We start from the raw sequence: 15,986 nt of genomic DNA, 5'->3' as shown, positions 1-15,986 counted from the left end.
AATAAAGTCTTCACATTGTCAGGATAAGTGCTCTGTTAATAAAGTTCCGTCTTCAGAGCCAATGAAGACGTGCCAGTTACATTTCATCACAGAAATAAGACGGTCGTTCGTTTGAAAGATCAGAGTGTTTGGACCCGGCGACGAAAATGATGCCGACGCAGCAAAAAAATGAGGAGATGGGAGCCGATCCGTGGACTTGAGGCGCTTTTAAAAAAAAGCCAAATATCCTTCAGCCGGAAAACTTTGAAAAGAATTGTGTGCAATGGTTTGAAGCAAAGTCGACTCGTTTCAGACACTTGACTCCCGGACGTTCGTTTGAGAGCTCTGGTAGCTGCTCGCTCGAGGCGGTGTCACACACATCCGAGCTTCACGAAGCTGAGACCTTCATTGAAGTCAAGAGACCATGTTTTTTGGCCTTTGTTACGCCCGGCCTAGGGGAGCCTGAGCGTGACAAAAATACGGGTCTCCCCAATTCCCTAAACAGGAACAATGCGGCAGCTTGTAGTCAACAAAAGGTATTTATGAACACAAGTGCAAAATATTCTTCAGGGCGAGGCCTGGCCCAAAATAACAAACAAAACAATCTGTGCAAGTCACCTAACTTCCCTAGACCACAAAAGGAACACATGTATATATTATATTATATAACATATTATTATAACATTTATTAATAGTTTGACACTCAGCTGATCAGCTTCATGTAGACTGATTGATTAGATTTGATTGACAGCCAACACACCTTCGTCATTCTAATGCTGCTGAATCCTGACGTCACATTTAGCCCCGCCCACTTAAGATCAGCCAGATGAAATGAATAATGATGCAAACCGAAATATGAAATAAAAATAAACATTGAAATCTCTGAAAAAATGAAATACAAATCTTTGGCCAGAAGATTATATTGTTTTTATTTTTTTATTATTTTTTTATTGATAAATTAGACATTTACAGATGTCTTTCAGACAATTGACATTACATGTGCAGATGTTTAGACAATGCTCATTTTAGTTACAAGAAGTGTAAAACAGAGAATATACAACAACAAAGAGGATGAAACAAAAAAGAAAACAATGTGATCTATTCTCCATTGTACATTCACGAATTTAGGGAAAAAAGAAGATTATATTTTCATGTCAGGATCACTGAACTCTTGGTAAGAACCACGTGCAGTGCTCTGCCTCTCTCTCTCTCTCCCCTCCTCTCTCTCCCTCTCTCACCCCTCCTCTCTCTCTCCCCACCTCTCTCTCCCTGTAGCTGCGGACGCGCTCTCACTCTCCTCACTTTCTCTTCCCGTCGGCTCCTCAGTGCGTTGCTGCCGCTTCTGCCGCCCCTGCCGCGTCTGCCGCTGCTGCCGCTCACCCAGGATACAATTCATCAGATTCATCATTTCCAAAAGGATGAAAGACACTTTGTGCTTCGTTGTGCGCGTGTGCTCCTTCCTCGTGTTTCTTCTCCGACGTGAGTAAACGAGCTTCTACTCTAACACCTGTTGCTTTATGTGTTTCACAATAATCACCACTATTAATGACGGAGGCTTTACTTGTATAGAATTATAGCAATTTGAAATATTATAAATAACCTCATGTGTGAAATATGCTCACATTCAAATCCTACATTTTATTTGAGTCAACAACTCTTGGACGTCATATATTATACCTTAAATTTAAAGATGCGCACATTTGTATTAATGCAAAGAATTGAAGAAAACCCTCAAAATAAATCTTACCGACACAGCCGGATGGAAGTTAACACTCTGAGGTGACGAATAAAATGTCTATTAGTCAACGAATGTCCTGAAATAGGTTCATATGAAGGCATACGCCCGATTCCCTTGGCTGTGAGACCTCTATAGCGTATATACTGTAAAGTAGTTCTGAAACTGGGCACTTCGCAGATGATGGAAAACAGGCTTCCGGACGCGCGTGAATTAAGTTATCAACATTTAATGGCAAGAAGGGTAAAACAAACATTCAAGGCGCTCTTCCTCGGCTCCCGGCTCCTCCGCCCCCTCAGCCTTGCGGCCTCGAGGATACCTGTAGAAGAGACCCGATTTCTCTAATCCACGGAGTTTCATACTCAATCTCACTGGCCCCGGTCAAAACGTCACTTCCGGTCCAGTCGCTAAACAAGTATTTTCACAATAAGAGTCCCGTCTTGTTATTGTCCGCATTAAAATCACGTTCACAATAAAAGTCCCTGTTATTGTAAGTCACTTCACGGAATTCAACCGGCTTCGTCAATCTATAATACTAACATACAGTCACTCTCATGCAACATACATTCATTCTTGCCATTTACATTTGCATAGAGTAAACATTACCCCTATGCTTCATAATACATTAATAACAATATCAATATTCTCCCTAATATTTTCTATTATAATATCTTTCTATATGTATTAATTTAAAACATAAGACCTCTGCAGATGTTATCAAAATAAACTATTACAACTTAACATTACTGAAGGAGCAACTGGACCACATTCAAGTGACAGGTGTCTGAATCTCTTCTCCAGGAGGCTCCTGTTCAGACGCGGAGCACAGGCTCTTCTCTGTGATCTTCTCCAGCTACAACCAGCACATCCGGCCGGTGGAGAACGTGACCGACCCGGTGGTGGTGCAGTTCGAGGTGTCCATGTCACAGCTGGTCAAAGTGGTACGTGCTGACGTCTGTTCGTCCCGTGACTTACGTATCACACGGCCTTTAATGGCTTCGAGAGGAGCAGACCCCCGAGGAGGGAGGTGCTCCGTCAGAAGATGGGGGCGGTGTTGTTGTTTGTGGGGTCCAGACAAGATGGGGGATGTCAGCTGTCTGAGAACACCTCTCACTCCATCACTCCATCACTTCCCGTGATCACCTCTGGGTGTAGCAGGAGGTTCTCCAGATATCGTTGACATGCAGGCGAATGTTGATGATGTAATGGTAAACATATATGTGTGTGTGAATTGATTTGAGAAACAGAGACACAGGAATGTGGAGATGGAGAGAGAAAGAGGATGGAAACATTACCGTATTCGGGTTCCTTGTCTTTCCTACAATGCAACGCTGTCTCTGCTGGTTTTGGGATGTAAACCAGACCTAAACAGGTCTTCTCTGTCTTTGTCTATAGCACAGGTGTCAAACACAAGGCCCGCGGGCCAAATCCGGCCCGCCGCATTATTTGATGTGGCCCCTGACGGCTTGAAAGACACGTGATCACCTTTTCTTAAAGAAATTGAAGAAAAAATTCCCGTGCTTTTATTTTGAAGGTTTCAAATTAAATGGATTTATGTTGGAATATTGGAGACATTTTCCTATGTACAATACGTCAACACTCAAATAAACAAGAATCAAATGCAAAGAGTGTTATTTAACCCTCCTGTTGCCTTAGGGTCAATTTGACCCGATTCAATGTTTCACCCTCCTGTTACCTTTAAATTTACAAACATATTTTACCCTTTGGGTTCAATTTGACGGAAGCAATTAAAACCTCCAGAAAATTATTTGAATTAATATTGTTTTCCAAGTTTAAGTGTGAGGCACTTTATGTTTGTTTGTTGACGACCGAAAGAACACCGACATTAAACATTGAATGGGGTCAAATTAACCCGAAGGCGGCAGGAGGGTTAAATATTGATTCGGGTCAAATTGACCCCAAGGCAACACAAGGGTTAACAGTATGGTCGAGGAGTTTATAAAGTGTTTCCGGCCCTTTAAGAGGGCGGCCATGACGCTGATGTGGCCCACGGTGAACATGAGTTTGACACCTCTGGTCTGTAGCATAGGGGTGACTTGTGTTTATATTTCCTTATGTGGCGTGAAAGCAGATACACACGTTTTACATATTGATTGAAAACTTAAACTATTCTCCCAAAAACATACAAATCTTCTCCAACAATGATGAAGCAAAGAGCTTCGTTACTAAATGAACAGCCTGGTTCTCCGTCAGCCTCCGTCAGGTGCTCCGCTGCTTTTATTTGAAGCATTAAAATGAAATCATCGTCGTCTTTAAATAAATAAACTACAGCAAAGGAAACTTGAGCTGCAGTTCGGCATTCGCATTAAACGTGTTTCCCAATCGATATATTTTTTTAATGTAATCTTCATTCATTCAATCATTTTATTTTAAGTTTTTACAAAGTTACACCAGACAATCAAAAACAACAACGAATAAATACAAATGACATATAAACCAACTATACGAACAATCAGACAAGGAGGAAAATATAAAAAAATTCAATTAATTAAATTAAAAAATATATAAACACAAACATAAATCATAAATCATCATCTTCCATATTGAACCAACTAACCATCATTCACAGAGTCACTTAATCTTCAATCAACATTTTTTTATCAGCTAATAGCAACCAATAATATTTATTATAATAATAATGAATAATAACGTTATAACATTTTTACAGCGCTTTTCGAAGTACTCAAAAACGCATTACATCACATAATTAAAACATCCTAGAAGCTATACGATAGAAATAACAAAAATTACAATTAAAAACAATAGATAATAGCAAATAAGAACGTAGAGAACACAGTCACACATTAAAAGCTCTGAACAGGTGAGTTTTTATTTGGGATTTGATCATAACCTGTATGTTTATTGCTTTTTATAATGTTTCTGTGATAACCGTTTTCTCCCTTAGTTATGGCTTCTAATATCTGACCACAGGGACTACGGTTGAAATGTAGCCTTATAGCTAAGACACGTTTACACATGGGTTGATTGATGTGTCCGGCCCATGTTCAAATAAATAAATATATGAAAATGAAATGAGAGAAGGAAGGTCGGTGCAGTCTCGGATGAGTTTGGGATGAAGTTATATGTCACTGTGCAGTTGCCTTGACACGAATGGATCATAAAGGCTCCGACACATTGTGGGCCATCATCTAATCGGGTTTCCTTTGCCTCTCGCCCACGGGCAATCTCCTTGTTGTTGGTTTATCTCGCGTATCGAAGACCTTACTGGATCTAGATTTGTCAAAGTGTATTTTATTATATTCTCCTTAACCCTTTATCGGCCTTGGAACCATATATGGTCACTTCGTTGCTGTTGATTTTCTACCTAAAAACAATCTTCTTTTTTTAAATGTCACAACATTACGGTATTGTTACGTCCTCCAATAGCAACGTAGTGTTCACATTTTGAATTTGAAAGTATTTCAATGAGTTCCCTATGAAGGGTTAACTCTGTAGCCGGCTGCGATGCTCCCCGTGCCGATGGCCCCGTGATGGTGTGTTCAGGTGCCGACAGAAACTGTGTGTCCTCTGTGTGTTTCTGCACTGATTTGATGATGCGATACAGATGCGTGTGCCGTTAGCTACCAGGATGCTATAGCCTCCCAAAAGATAACCCAGTTGCACACTGGTCCCACGGCCTGCGACCTCTCGGCTCCAGCTGTCATTCAGTGATGCTTCAGGCGTGGAGGACCCAGGTGCGTCTCTCTTAATCATCTTCTCCGGCCTACGCGGCGGTTCTGACCTCTGACCCCACATCCGACGAGCCTCAGCCAATTAGCCTGTGACAGTGTTCTTACTCTAAGATGTTAGCATGACTTGTTTTTTCTTCTTCTTCATTATCAATTCTGCTCTGTTTTTCAGGACGAGCTCAATCAGATCATGGAGACGAATCTGTGGCTGAGACATGTAAGTGGACCTTGAAGAAGGACATGGGGTATGGATACGTGATGCTTGGGGGCTGGACTGACAGGTTGAGTTATTCATGGGAGGACGGTCTTCAGGCACATCCTTCTAGGCCTATTTTATTTTTTAGATTTGTAAACAAATTAAATGATTTAAAAAAAATGTAAATAATAAAATTACATCATTTTATTGTTTTGAAAATAAAAAAATTAAATCATTTTATTTTATGGAATATAAACAAATTAAATCCCACAAAACAATTTGACTGGGATTATATTGTTTTGAAAAAATTAAATATTTAATTATTTGGAAAATAAAAATAATTAAATCATTTAATTTTGTGAAAATAAAAAGATTTAATAATTATATTTTTTGGAAAATGAAAAAATTAAATCCCACAAAACAATTTGACTGGGATTTTATTTTTTAGAAAAAAGATTATATAATTTTTTTGAAAAAAAATAATATTAAAATTTTTTTTATTACAAATATTAAAAAAATTAGAAAATATTTTAAAAAATTGAAAATAAAAGAATGAAATCGAGCAAAACAATTTCACTGGGATTTTGTGGCCAATTTTGGAATAATTTACATAATTTTCATATCTTATTTATTCCTTCTGACGGTGGGACGGAAACATCCCCAACACGCCGATTCAACTGATTTTAAACTCAATGTTATTTCATAATCACGTGAAACAGAAATAAAGCCGTATGCGCTGTGTGGCTTGACGGTTTTGCGCAATGATGCAAAGTGACAGCAAACCAGATCAAAGGAGGCGGGGCATGTCTCCAATGAGCCAATCCACACCGTCCATGTTGATGACAGGTTGAGCTGCAGTTGCTCTTCGGTTCTGAGAGTTGAAGCGACGTTGTTTTGATGTTTATTGTTTTGTCGTCTCTCTGTGCACTGACCGTCCAAATCTTACAACACGCCGTAAACACTTCCTGCTTCTTCATTACCTTCGCATTGAAAATGCCGGAAGGTTATGTTTTGATCGCCGTGTATTTATTTATTTATTTATTTATTTATTTGTATGCGTGTTATTCGCAAAACTCAAAAAGTATTGAACCGAATCGCATGAAATTTGGTGGGATGATTATTTATTATCCGGGGACCAGTTAATTAGATTTTGGGATCGATCTGGTCAAAGGTCAAAGGTCAAAGGTCATGAACAGGTCAAAATCTTTCGCAGAACTCAAAAAGTATTGAACCGAATCGCATGAAATTTGGTGGGATGATTGTTTATTATCCGGGGACCAGTTGATTAGATTTTGGGATCGACCGGGTCAAAGGTCAAAGGTCATGAACAGGTCAAAATATTTCGCAGAACTCAAAAAGTATTGAACCGAATCGCATGAAATTTGGTGGGATGATTGTTTATTATCCGGGGACCAGTTGATTAGATTTTGGGATCGATCGGGTTAAAGGTCAAGGTCAAAGGTCATGAACAGGTCAAAATCTTTCGCAGAACTCAAAAAGTATTGAACCGAATCGCATGAAATTTGGTGGGATGATTGTTTCTTATCCGGGGACCAGTTGATTAGATTTTGGGATCGATTGGGTCAAAGGTCAAGGGTCATGAACAGGTCAAAATGTTCTTGAATCGCATGAAATTTGGTGGGATGATTGGTTATTATACGGGGACCATTTGATTAGATTTTGGGATCAATCGGGTCAAAGGTCAAGGTCAAGGTCATTGAAAGGTCAAACTCTTTTTTTATCATAGCACGATACATTTTTGTCCAATTGGCATGCAACTAATGCCAAAATGTTCATAATTCAATGCCCAATCTTGTGATATGCGAAGGTATGCGCTCTACCGAGTGCCCATTCTAGTTTAATCTGTTTTGAGGCTTTCTGAAGTCGCTTTCTGAGTTTCACTGTCTGTGGCTCCTCAAGAGAGGGTGAAAAACAGTCGCCGATGGGTCCATAAAACACGCCGTAAACCGCGGTCCGTTATGTCTCCTCTCAGACGGCATGCGGTGTAAAGTCTGGTTTATACGTCCCAGTGGAAGACGATCACCTCTCAACAGTTTACTAGAGAATGGGTTTAAGGTCTGTAGAGTAACAGAGAATCACGACTGGGATCCTTCTGGCTTTTATTCCACATTTGTGGCTTCATGAAGACGTTAACGCGAAACCGGTTTAGTTTAAACTGTTTGGGAATACAAAATATCGCTCGCCTCAACTGCGCCTGCAGATGTGGCCTCCTTGAACCTGCTAGGGTTTGTTTCACTGTGGATTTATACAGACATTGATTATCCTTGTAATCCAGATCAGAATGATCCGGATAACCAAATCCCCCTTTCCTCAGCTACGGATCAACCTGATCTATCCCGGTATTTCAAAACGTTGCCAGATTGGATCAGAGTGATCCTGATTTTTAGGATCAAACTGATTCCAGATTTCCCACTACAGTTTTGAAATACTCAGCAGCAGTGTTTAATCCGGATCAAAGGCAGGATTGGATTACCAAATCTGAATCTGAATCTGAATCTTCAGGATCAGATTTGCTTTGAAATACCCGTTTTTTAAAAATATGATCAGGATTAAATCCAATCCAGGAGGATTAATCCTGTGGGATCATTTTGAAATACCAGAAGATGCATTTTAATGATTTTGGTGACCCTCTGATATTGAAGGTGGATATTTATGGTTTTAAGTTTTAAAAAATCGACAACTATCGGATGGAATATCAAAAACATTTTAAGATCCAATAAACATTTTTTTATCATTGATCCAAATGTTTTCTTAATTTTTTTATTTGTCTAACTTTTCTGACTTTTCTGACGTTTTGTTTTTGTTTTTCCAGGTCTGGAATGACTACAAACTCCGATGGGATCCGAAGGACTTTGGAGGCGTGGAGTTCATCCGCGTGCCATCCAACAGGATATGGAAGCCCGACATCGTGCTCTACAACAAGTGAGAACAACAACAACAACAAAAACAAATGCACACATGGCTCAAAATCCCAGTTAGGATACAGGATCGCTGCACAATGGCAAACGATATAAACAAAAATTTGTTTGCAATATTCTTCTAAGGGGGGCGACTATGGGTCAGTGGTCAGTGGTCAGCAGTTCCGTCTTCCAACCAGGGGGTTGACGGTTCAATCCCGGCCCTAGTCAATGTGTCCTTGAGCAAGACACTTGACACTCGTTAATGTATCATGAGGGCATCTCATGGCATACACTACCGTTCAAAAGTTTGGGGTCACTTAGAAATGTCTTTATTTTTCAAAGAAAAGCACTGTTTATTCAATAAAGATAACATGAATCAAAAATACACTCTATACATTGTTAATGGGGTAAATGACTATTCTAGGTGGAAACGTCTGGTTTCTAATGAAATATCTCCAGAGGTGTATAGAGGCCCATTTCCATCAACTGTCACTCCAGTGTTCTAATGGTACATTGTGTTTGCTAATCGCCTTAGAAGACTAATGTCTGATTAGAAAACCCTTGTGCAATTATGTTAGCACAGCTGAAAACAGTTATACTGGTGATATAAGCTATACAACTGGCCTTCCTTTGAGTTTGAAGTTTGAAGAACAAAATTAATACTTCAAATATTAATCATTATTTCAACCTTGTCAATGTCTTGACTATATGTTCTATTCAATTTTCAATTCATTTGATAAATAAAAGTGAGTTTTCATGGAAGACACGAAATTGTCTGGATGACCCCGAACTTTTGAACGGTCGTGTACATTTCATTTGATATCTTCACGAAGCGATAATAATGTGTCCATATCCTTCCGCTTGCTCTCCATCACCCCCTCTCCCTCGTCCTCTTCTATCCCCTCGCCCGTTCTCCGCCTCCTCTCCGCCTCTCCGCAGCGCGGTCGGCAACTTCCAGGTCGACGACAAAACCAAGGCCCACCTCCGCCACAACGGCGACGTCACCTGGATCCCGCCGGCCATCTTCAAGAGCTCGTGCGAGATCGACGTCACCTACTTCCCCTTCGACTACCAGAACTGCACCATGAAGTTCGGCTCGTGGACCTACGACAAGGCCAAGATCGACCTGGTGCTCGTCGGCTCCGCCGTCAACCTCCAGGACTTCTGGGAGAGCGGCGAGTGGACCATCATCGACGCCCCCGGCTACAAGCACGACGTCAAGTACAACTGCTGCGAGGAGATCTACACGGACATCACGTACTCGCTGTACATCCGCCGGCTGCCGCTCTTCTACACCGTCAACATGATCGTCCCGTGCCTCCTCATCTCCTTCCTCACCGTGCTCGTCTTCTACCTGCCGTCCGACTGCGGCGAGAAGGTCACGCTGTGCATCTCCGTGCTGCTGTCGCTCACCGTCTTCCTCCTCGTCATCACCGAGACCATCCCGTCCACCTCGCTCGTCATCCCCCTGATCGGCGAGTACCTCCTCTTCACCATGGTCTTCGTCACGCTCTCCATCGTGATCACCGTCTTCGTGCTGAACGTCCACTACCGCACGCCGGAGACGCACGCCATGCCGCGCTGGGTGCGGGCCGTGTTCCTGGGGCTGCTGCCCCGGGCGATGTTCATGACCAGGCCGGAGAGGGACCCCGAGAAAGCGGCCGGCGACGTTAAGGCGATGCGTTCGAGGCCCCGCGGCGTTCATTCGTCCGGCGCCCTGCAGAAGCGCCGCAAACCTCAGCAAACCCTGACCTGCGGCGCGGCGTCCGGCTCCACCGACCGCCAGCGGCTCGACAACAACGCGGAGCTCTGGAACCTCAACGACTTGAGCGGAGACTCGGCCAAAGGCGGCGGCCGCGAGGGACGATGCAGCTGCCGCCGCTGGCACCGGTGGTCCGGCCAGACCCTGCCTGCGGACTCCAGGGGAGGGGGCGGGGCTCTGGCCGGCGGAGGGAGGAGTCGGCGCTCCAGCTCCGAGTCCCTGGAGGGAGGGATGCTGTCCCCCGAGGTCCGGGAGGCCATCGACAGCGTCAAGTACATCGCGGAGAATATGAGACGACAGAACCAAGCGAAGGAGGTGAGTGATGCTCACAGTTCAGTTCAGTTCAGTTTATATAGCCCGATATCAGAGATTACTAATTTGCCTCGGAGGGATTTACAATCTGTCCACATTATGACATCCCTGACCTTTGACCTCACCCTCTCTAGCATTTTGCTATCTGAGAGGTGGGAAGCCACGTAGCAATTTCTATTTTAGTTTATTTTGTATAGCCTGATATTACAAATTTTTCCTCAAAGGGCTTTACAATCAGTACACATACGACATCCCTGACCTTTGACCTTTCGCGTCAGATCAGGAAAAAACTCCCAAGAAATAGCAAAAAAAACTTTCACGGGGGTAAAAAAAGTGAAGAACCCTTCAGGAGAGCAAGAGAGGAGGATCCCTCTCCAGGAAGGACAGAATAATAAATGTCATGTGACCAGAAGGAATCATCACAGAGTTACATCAACACATTCAATGAATATGACAGAGTGTATGAATAGTTTAGAGTAGGCATGGACCACGATCCAGACCTCCACGATCCAGACCTCCACGATCCAGACATCCAAGATCCAGACCTCCACGATCCAGACCTCCGTGATCCAGACCTCCACGATCCAGACCTCCACGATCCAGACCTCCGTGATCCATCAGGCTAATGGAGGTAGAGAGGAGAGGAGGGGGCGGGGCACATGCCGACTATACGAACTATTCATACACTCCGTCATATTCATCGAATGTGTTGATGTAACTCTGTGATGTTTCCTTCTGGTCACATGACACGAGGAAGCAGAGTTAGTCATGTGCAATGAAGAGATGAGAATCCATCCATAAACCGTTCTAGGAAACGTCGACATGGTCACCACATCATTGATAATCCTTTTTTTTCTTCTCACGGTGATCCTCTCCCAGGTTCAGGATGACTGGAAGTACGTCGCCATGGTCATCGACAGGATCTTCCTCTGGGTGTTCGTGCTGGTGTGCATCATGGGAACCGCCGGCCTCTTCCTGCAGCCTCTGTTGCTCTGGGACGACATTTAAATCGATAAAAGCAAAAAACTTCGATTTGCTTTTAACTTGCACAGCCGGAGGAAATACAGAGTCAAGTTTAAGTGACTGTGCTTTCACAGATGGAGTAGATACCTTTTTGTTGGAATAAGTGGTTTTAAGAAATAAAGCAAAGTCCACGGTGGTCATTTTATTGTTTACACAGTAGTTCTTCAGGAAATAGCAATATAATCGACACGCAGGAGGTCTACACACTGCTGGGCTCTCAATAAATAATGTATTTATCTTTTTCTCTGCTTAATAAGGCAACATTTCAATCTTCCTCAGGAGAGTGTGAAAGAGAACGGCAACCATTTCTAGTAGAGGAAGTCATCAAATCATCATCACCCGCTGGTCAGCAACTTTCTGTCCGGTTAAGATGTTTTTTAGGAGTAAATAATGGAAACTAATTAAAATTTAGTGAACTTGAAGCACCTCATTTCACGTAAAGCAAGATTTTACACACGTTCACATATACAACCATTGTAAGTAAGTCGGTAAAGTTTATTTATAGTGCACAAAGTGTCACAACGTGCAGTACAGTAGTCAATTAAAACAATTTAACAATAAAAGAGGCCAAAAATGTTAAAAAAGAGCAAAAAGTACAATACACTGTAAAAGATGGTGGAATAAAATAAATAAACAGAAGATAAAAAAAGGCCATATAATATTTAAATTAACCAAGTGCCAGAGTAAACAGGAATGTTTTGAGATGGAGTTTAAATGATAATATTGAATCTGAAAGTTTCATATCACCAGTAAAGTTTGGTGTTTTCTTCTTTAGATGTTTAGTCCACAATGCCAAAAAAAGCTAACTTATTTATGAAGATAACAGAAGAAGAAAGAAGCATTTCACAACATGTCTTTCCATGTTCCTGAGAGCATGGCCGGTGTTCAAAGAGTGACACCATGTGGCGGTTCGGTGCTACTACAAGTGATAACATTACTCTCTGATTGTTAAAAAGGGACATGTCTATGAAGCTAGATGTGTATCTTTATTACGCAAACAAACAAAAAGATTTTGAGAGCAAATTTCTCATTTGTAAGTGAATTAATTGTTAGTTTTGCTGAATTTGTTGCTGCAGATACAAAATATTTGCTCTCAAATGAAAAACATTTGCTATGCGACCCGTGTTGTCATCATCTCGGTCGTAACATATTCCCAGATGTAACGTTGTCTGTAAAGTTATACTCGTAGTTTATGCTTTTGAGGCTTCCACCACGAGAAGAATGTCGTCTACAATTCATTTCACCTTGTAAACTGGATATTTATGTATTATTTATTTATGCCCTGAAAGTATTCAATGTGCAGAAAAACACAAACACATATTTCAGTTCTGTTTCAATCACATATTCCTGTAAATAAATATGCTAAAGACATGATGCAATAAGGTGTAAGGTGTTCCCTCGGTTGTATCTGTGGTTTCTCTGAACCAGGGATGTCATTTCAAGGAGGCCGTGAGGTTCCTAAGGTCAACGGCCGATATTGGATTCCTCTCTTTTCTGCTTCTAATCCTGACAAATATGCAATGTTTTTCTCTCACTGCGAGGGGTTTGCACCGCAGGTCTGAAGCTGTCAGCATATGGCGCCATGGTTACCTTTTTAAAACCAACCTATTTTTGTAGGTTTCTGCTCGGCATAAGATACCCAAACTAAAAAGGTTATATCTCTACAACCACAAAGGCTATTTGAATAAAGTCGGTGTTATAATAAAGGCAACATGTGTGAGGTTTTGCTCAGATTGGAAAATATTCGTATACAGGACTGTCTCAGAAAATTAGAATATTGTGATAAAGTTCTTTATTTTCTGTAATGCAATTAAAAAAACAAAAATGTCATGCATTCTGGATTCATTACAAATCAACTGAAATATTGCACGCCTTTTATTCTTTTAATATTGCTGATTATGGCTTACAGCTTAAGAAAACTCAAATATCCTATTTCTAAATATTAGAATATCATGAAAAAGTATACTAGTAGGGTATTAAACAAATCACTTGAATCGTCTAATTAACTCGAAACACCTGGAAACACATTTTCAAATGTTTGATTTTGTTTTGCTGTTATAAATCTTTTTTTTACTTGGTCTGAGGAAATATTCAAATTTTATGAGATAGGATTTTAGAGTTTTCTTAAGCTGTAAACCATAATCAGCAATATTAAAAGAATAAAAGGCTTGCAATATTTCAGTTGATTTGTAATGAATCCAGAATGCATGACATTTTTGTTTTTTTTAATTGCATTACAGAAAATAAAGAACTTTATCACAATATTCTAATTTTCTGAGACAGTCCTGTATATGTTACTGGTTGAAAGTAAATAAAGATGAAACGCAGCAAAAATAGAAGTTTCAGGTTCGCCTATAGGGGGGGAAAAGCACTTTCAGGATGATTATCTCTTGGAAGGATGCACAGAAAAGGTTCAAACTAACCCAGATAGTAGCACAGTGTGTGAACAGTCCGTCTGCAAAGTTTGACTTGGAATAAGTGAAACAGAACAAAGTTAGAGAGTTTTAAGTAAAACGGATTTAAGAGAGATTTCTAAAATGGACATTTGGGGACGTTGGAGCACCATCTGTGACATTTAACTTTTCTCATGGACCAAACCATATATTTCACTTGTATATTACTTATGATGTTCAAAGTTTTCCTCTGCTTATGAATCAAAGAGGCTGATGGAAATTACACTTAAATTACAATCTCCATGTTCCAAAAACACGTAATATCTATGTATTATTATATATATATATGTAGTGTGAGTGTGGGCGTCCTGACTGATGCCTGCATGACTCTCAGCACGTCATCTGTCTGATTCCTATTATACAACTAAAAATCTGGAGCAGATGGCGAGCTATGTGATTACCAGAAGATCCAGCCCATATTTAATTGAATGCTGGCGGGGAAGCACAGACAGATACCAGCTCTCTGTCCCATCTGATAAGAAACCCCTCGTCTTCATTAATTTAATTAAAGCTCACTCAGAGGCCGTGTGCGTGACTCATCTGCAGTAAATCTGCCGGACAGATATGATGAACGAAATGAAGGAGCTTTGAAAGGTATCGGGGGATATTTTAGATATGACTGGAACAAAAGAGTCTCGAGACTCCACAGGATGCACAGGAAGTGGCTCAGTGTGTGTTTCAGCCACCAAAACCTGAAGGTTCCACAAGCTGCTGTCTGCTGTTACATTGCTTATGATCATGATCATAATCACCATCCTTCTGTTTAAGGACGTCGACAAGTGATGTTTCATTGTTTGTGTGCAGAGAAAAGGATTCGTGTGGCTTCTTTTCCTTCGAAGTGCTCAAATCCGGTCACTTGTCAAAACTACCACTGAGCTTTCATTTCAGAGAACTCGTCTGTGATTGTATCGCATTGTTTGATTTATGAATTTAATTGTCTGTCTTAGGTTGTATTTTTAAGGAAACATTTAGGTATTTTTTTTCTCCAAAATTTGACAATGTAAACATTCATTGTTTGTGTGCAGAGAAAAGACTTAATGTGGCTTATTTTCCTTCGAAGTGCTCAAATCCGGTCAGTAGTCAAAACTAGCAGTGAGCTTTCATTTCAAAGAACTCGTCTGTGATTGTCTCGCATTGTTTGATTCATGAACTCAACGGTTTGTCTTTATAACAACCCGAACATCTCGTCAAATAGAACAAAACCGTAATCTGGACAATGTCACATTTGTTTGTAAGGGGTTGGCCTGTGTGTAAGTGAAGGCTGGCATTATGCAACACAACCAGGAATCCCTTCCTATTCATTAATTTTTATTTTTTTGACAATGTAAAAAAAAAAATTGTTTAAACTATTTATTGTTTTAATTGGAATTTTTCATCTTTTTTTATTTTTTGTCAAAACTTTGTTATTATTATTTCATTGTTTATGTGAAAATAAAATAATTAATGTGACTTCTTTTCATTCAAGGTCAAATCAAGTCACTAAAAAACTCCCGGTGATCTTTCATTTCAGATTACTCATCTGTGATTTTATCCCATTGAGTTATTTATAAAATAATCTGTCTGTCTCTGTTTACAACAACCCAATGCAACTGATATCTTTTTTCTCTCGTGGCACCAGCAGAAAAACTACCAGCGAGAACAGTGACCTTCGTGCAACCTGCAGCCCGTTTGGGTTCAAGAGGAAGATCACGGTTTATCTTTATTTATGTCAAGGAGACTTTTGGATCAATGAAGAGATCAATGCTGCAAAACGACACCACCTTCACCATACGGAGAGCTGGCCTTCATCACAGTGGAAACTACAGCTGTGTTTACTCCATCAGGAACGATTCTCCGAGAGAGGAGACGACGCGATTCAGGTTCTGGTTTCATGTGAGTCTTTACATCCATGTCAA

At 40.8% G+C, this 15,986-nt stretch overlaps 1 protein-coding gene across 1 annotated transcript; it reads left to right on the top strand.

Annotated features, from left to right (window-relative positions):
• Positions 1 to 1,320: 1,320 nt before the first annotated feature.
• On the top strand, positions 1,321 to 11,774 carry LOC130192201 (neuronal acetylcholine receptor subunit alpha-3-like). The gene is made up of 6 exons (XM_056411984.1): positions 1,321 to 1,458; positions 2,516 to 2,655; positions 5,597 to 5,641; positions 8,454 to 8,563; positions 9,481 to 10,618; positions 11,495 to 11,774. Exons 1-6 carry the CDS (start codon positions 1,398 to 1,400, stop codon positions 11,621 to 11,623), a joined length of 1,623 nt encoding a protein of 540 aa, XP_056267959.1. The 5' UTR covers positions 1,321 to 1,397; the 3' UTR covers positions 11,624 to 11,774.
• Positions 11,775 to 15,986: the final 4,212 nt, after the last annotated feature.

Source organism: Pseudoliparis swirei, chromosome 4 (genome assembly GCF_029220125.1).
Source record: "Pseudoliparis swirei isolate HS2019 ecotype Mariana Trench chromosome 4, NWPU_hadal_v1, whole genome shotgun sequence".
NCBI classification, from domain to species: domain Eukaryota; kingdom Metazoa; phylum Chordata; class Actinopteri; order Perciformes; family Liparidae; genus Pseudoliparis; species Pseudoliparis swirei.
This window is presented reverse-complemented; position numbering and strand designations above follow the sequence as displayed.

Bases quoted from the DNA above. Each gene is read 5' to 3' on its own strand.
- LOC130192201 (XM_056411984.1), top strand. From the start codon at position 1,398: ATGAAAGACACTTTGTGCTTCGTTGTGCGCGTGTGCTCCTTCCTCGTG. The intron at 2,656-5,596 runs GTACGTGCTGAC...TCTGTTTTTCAG, and splicing joins TGTCACAGCTGGTCAAAGTG to GACGAGCTCAATCAGATCAT. The intron at 10,619-11,494 runs GTGAGTGATGCT...ATCCTCTCCCAG, and splicing joins GACAGAACCAAGCGAAGGAG to GTTCAGGATGACTGGAAGTA.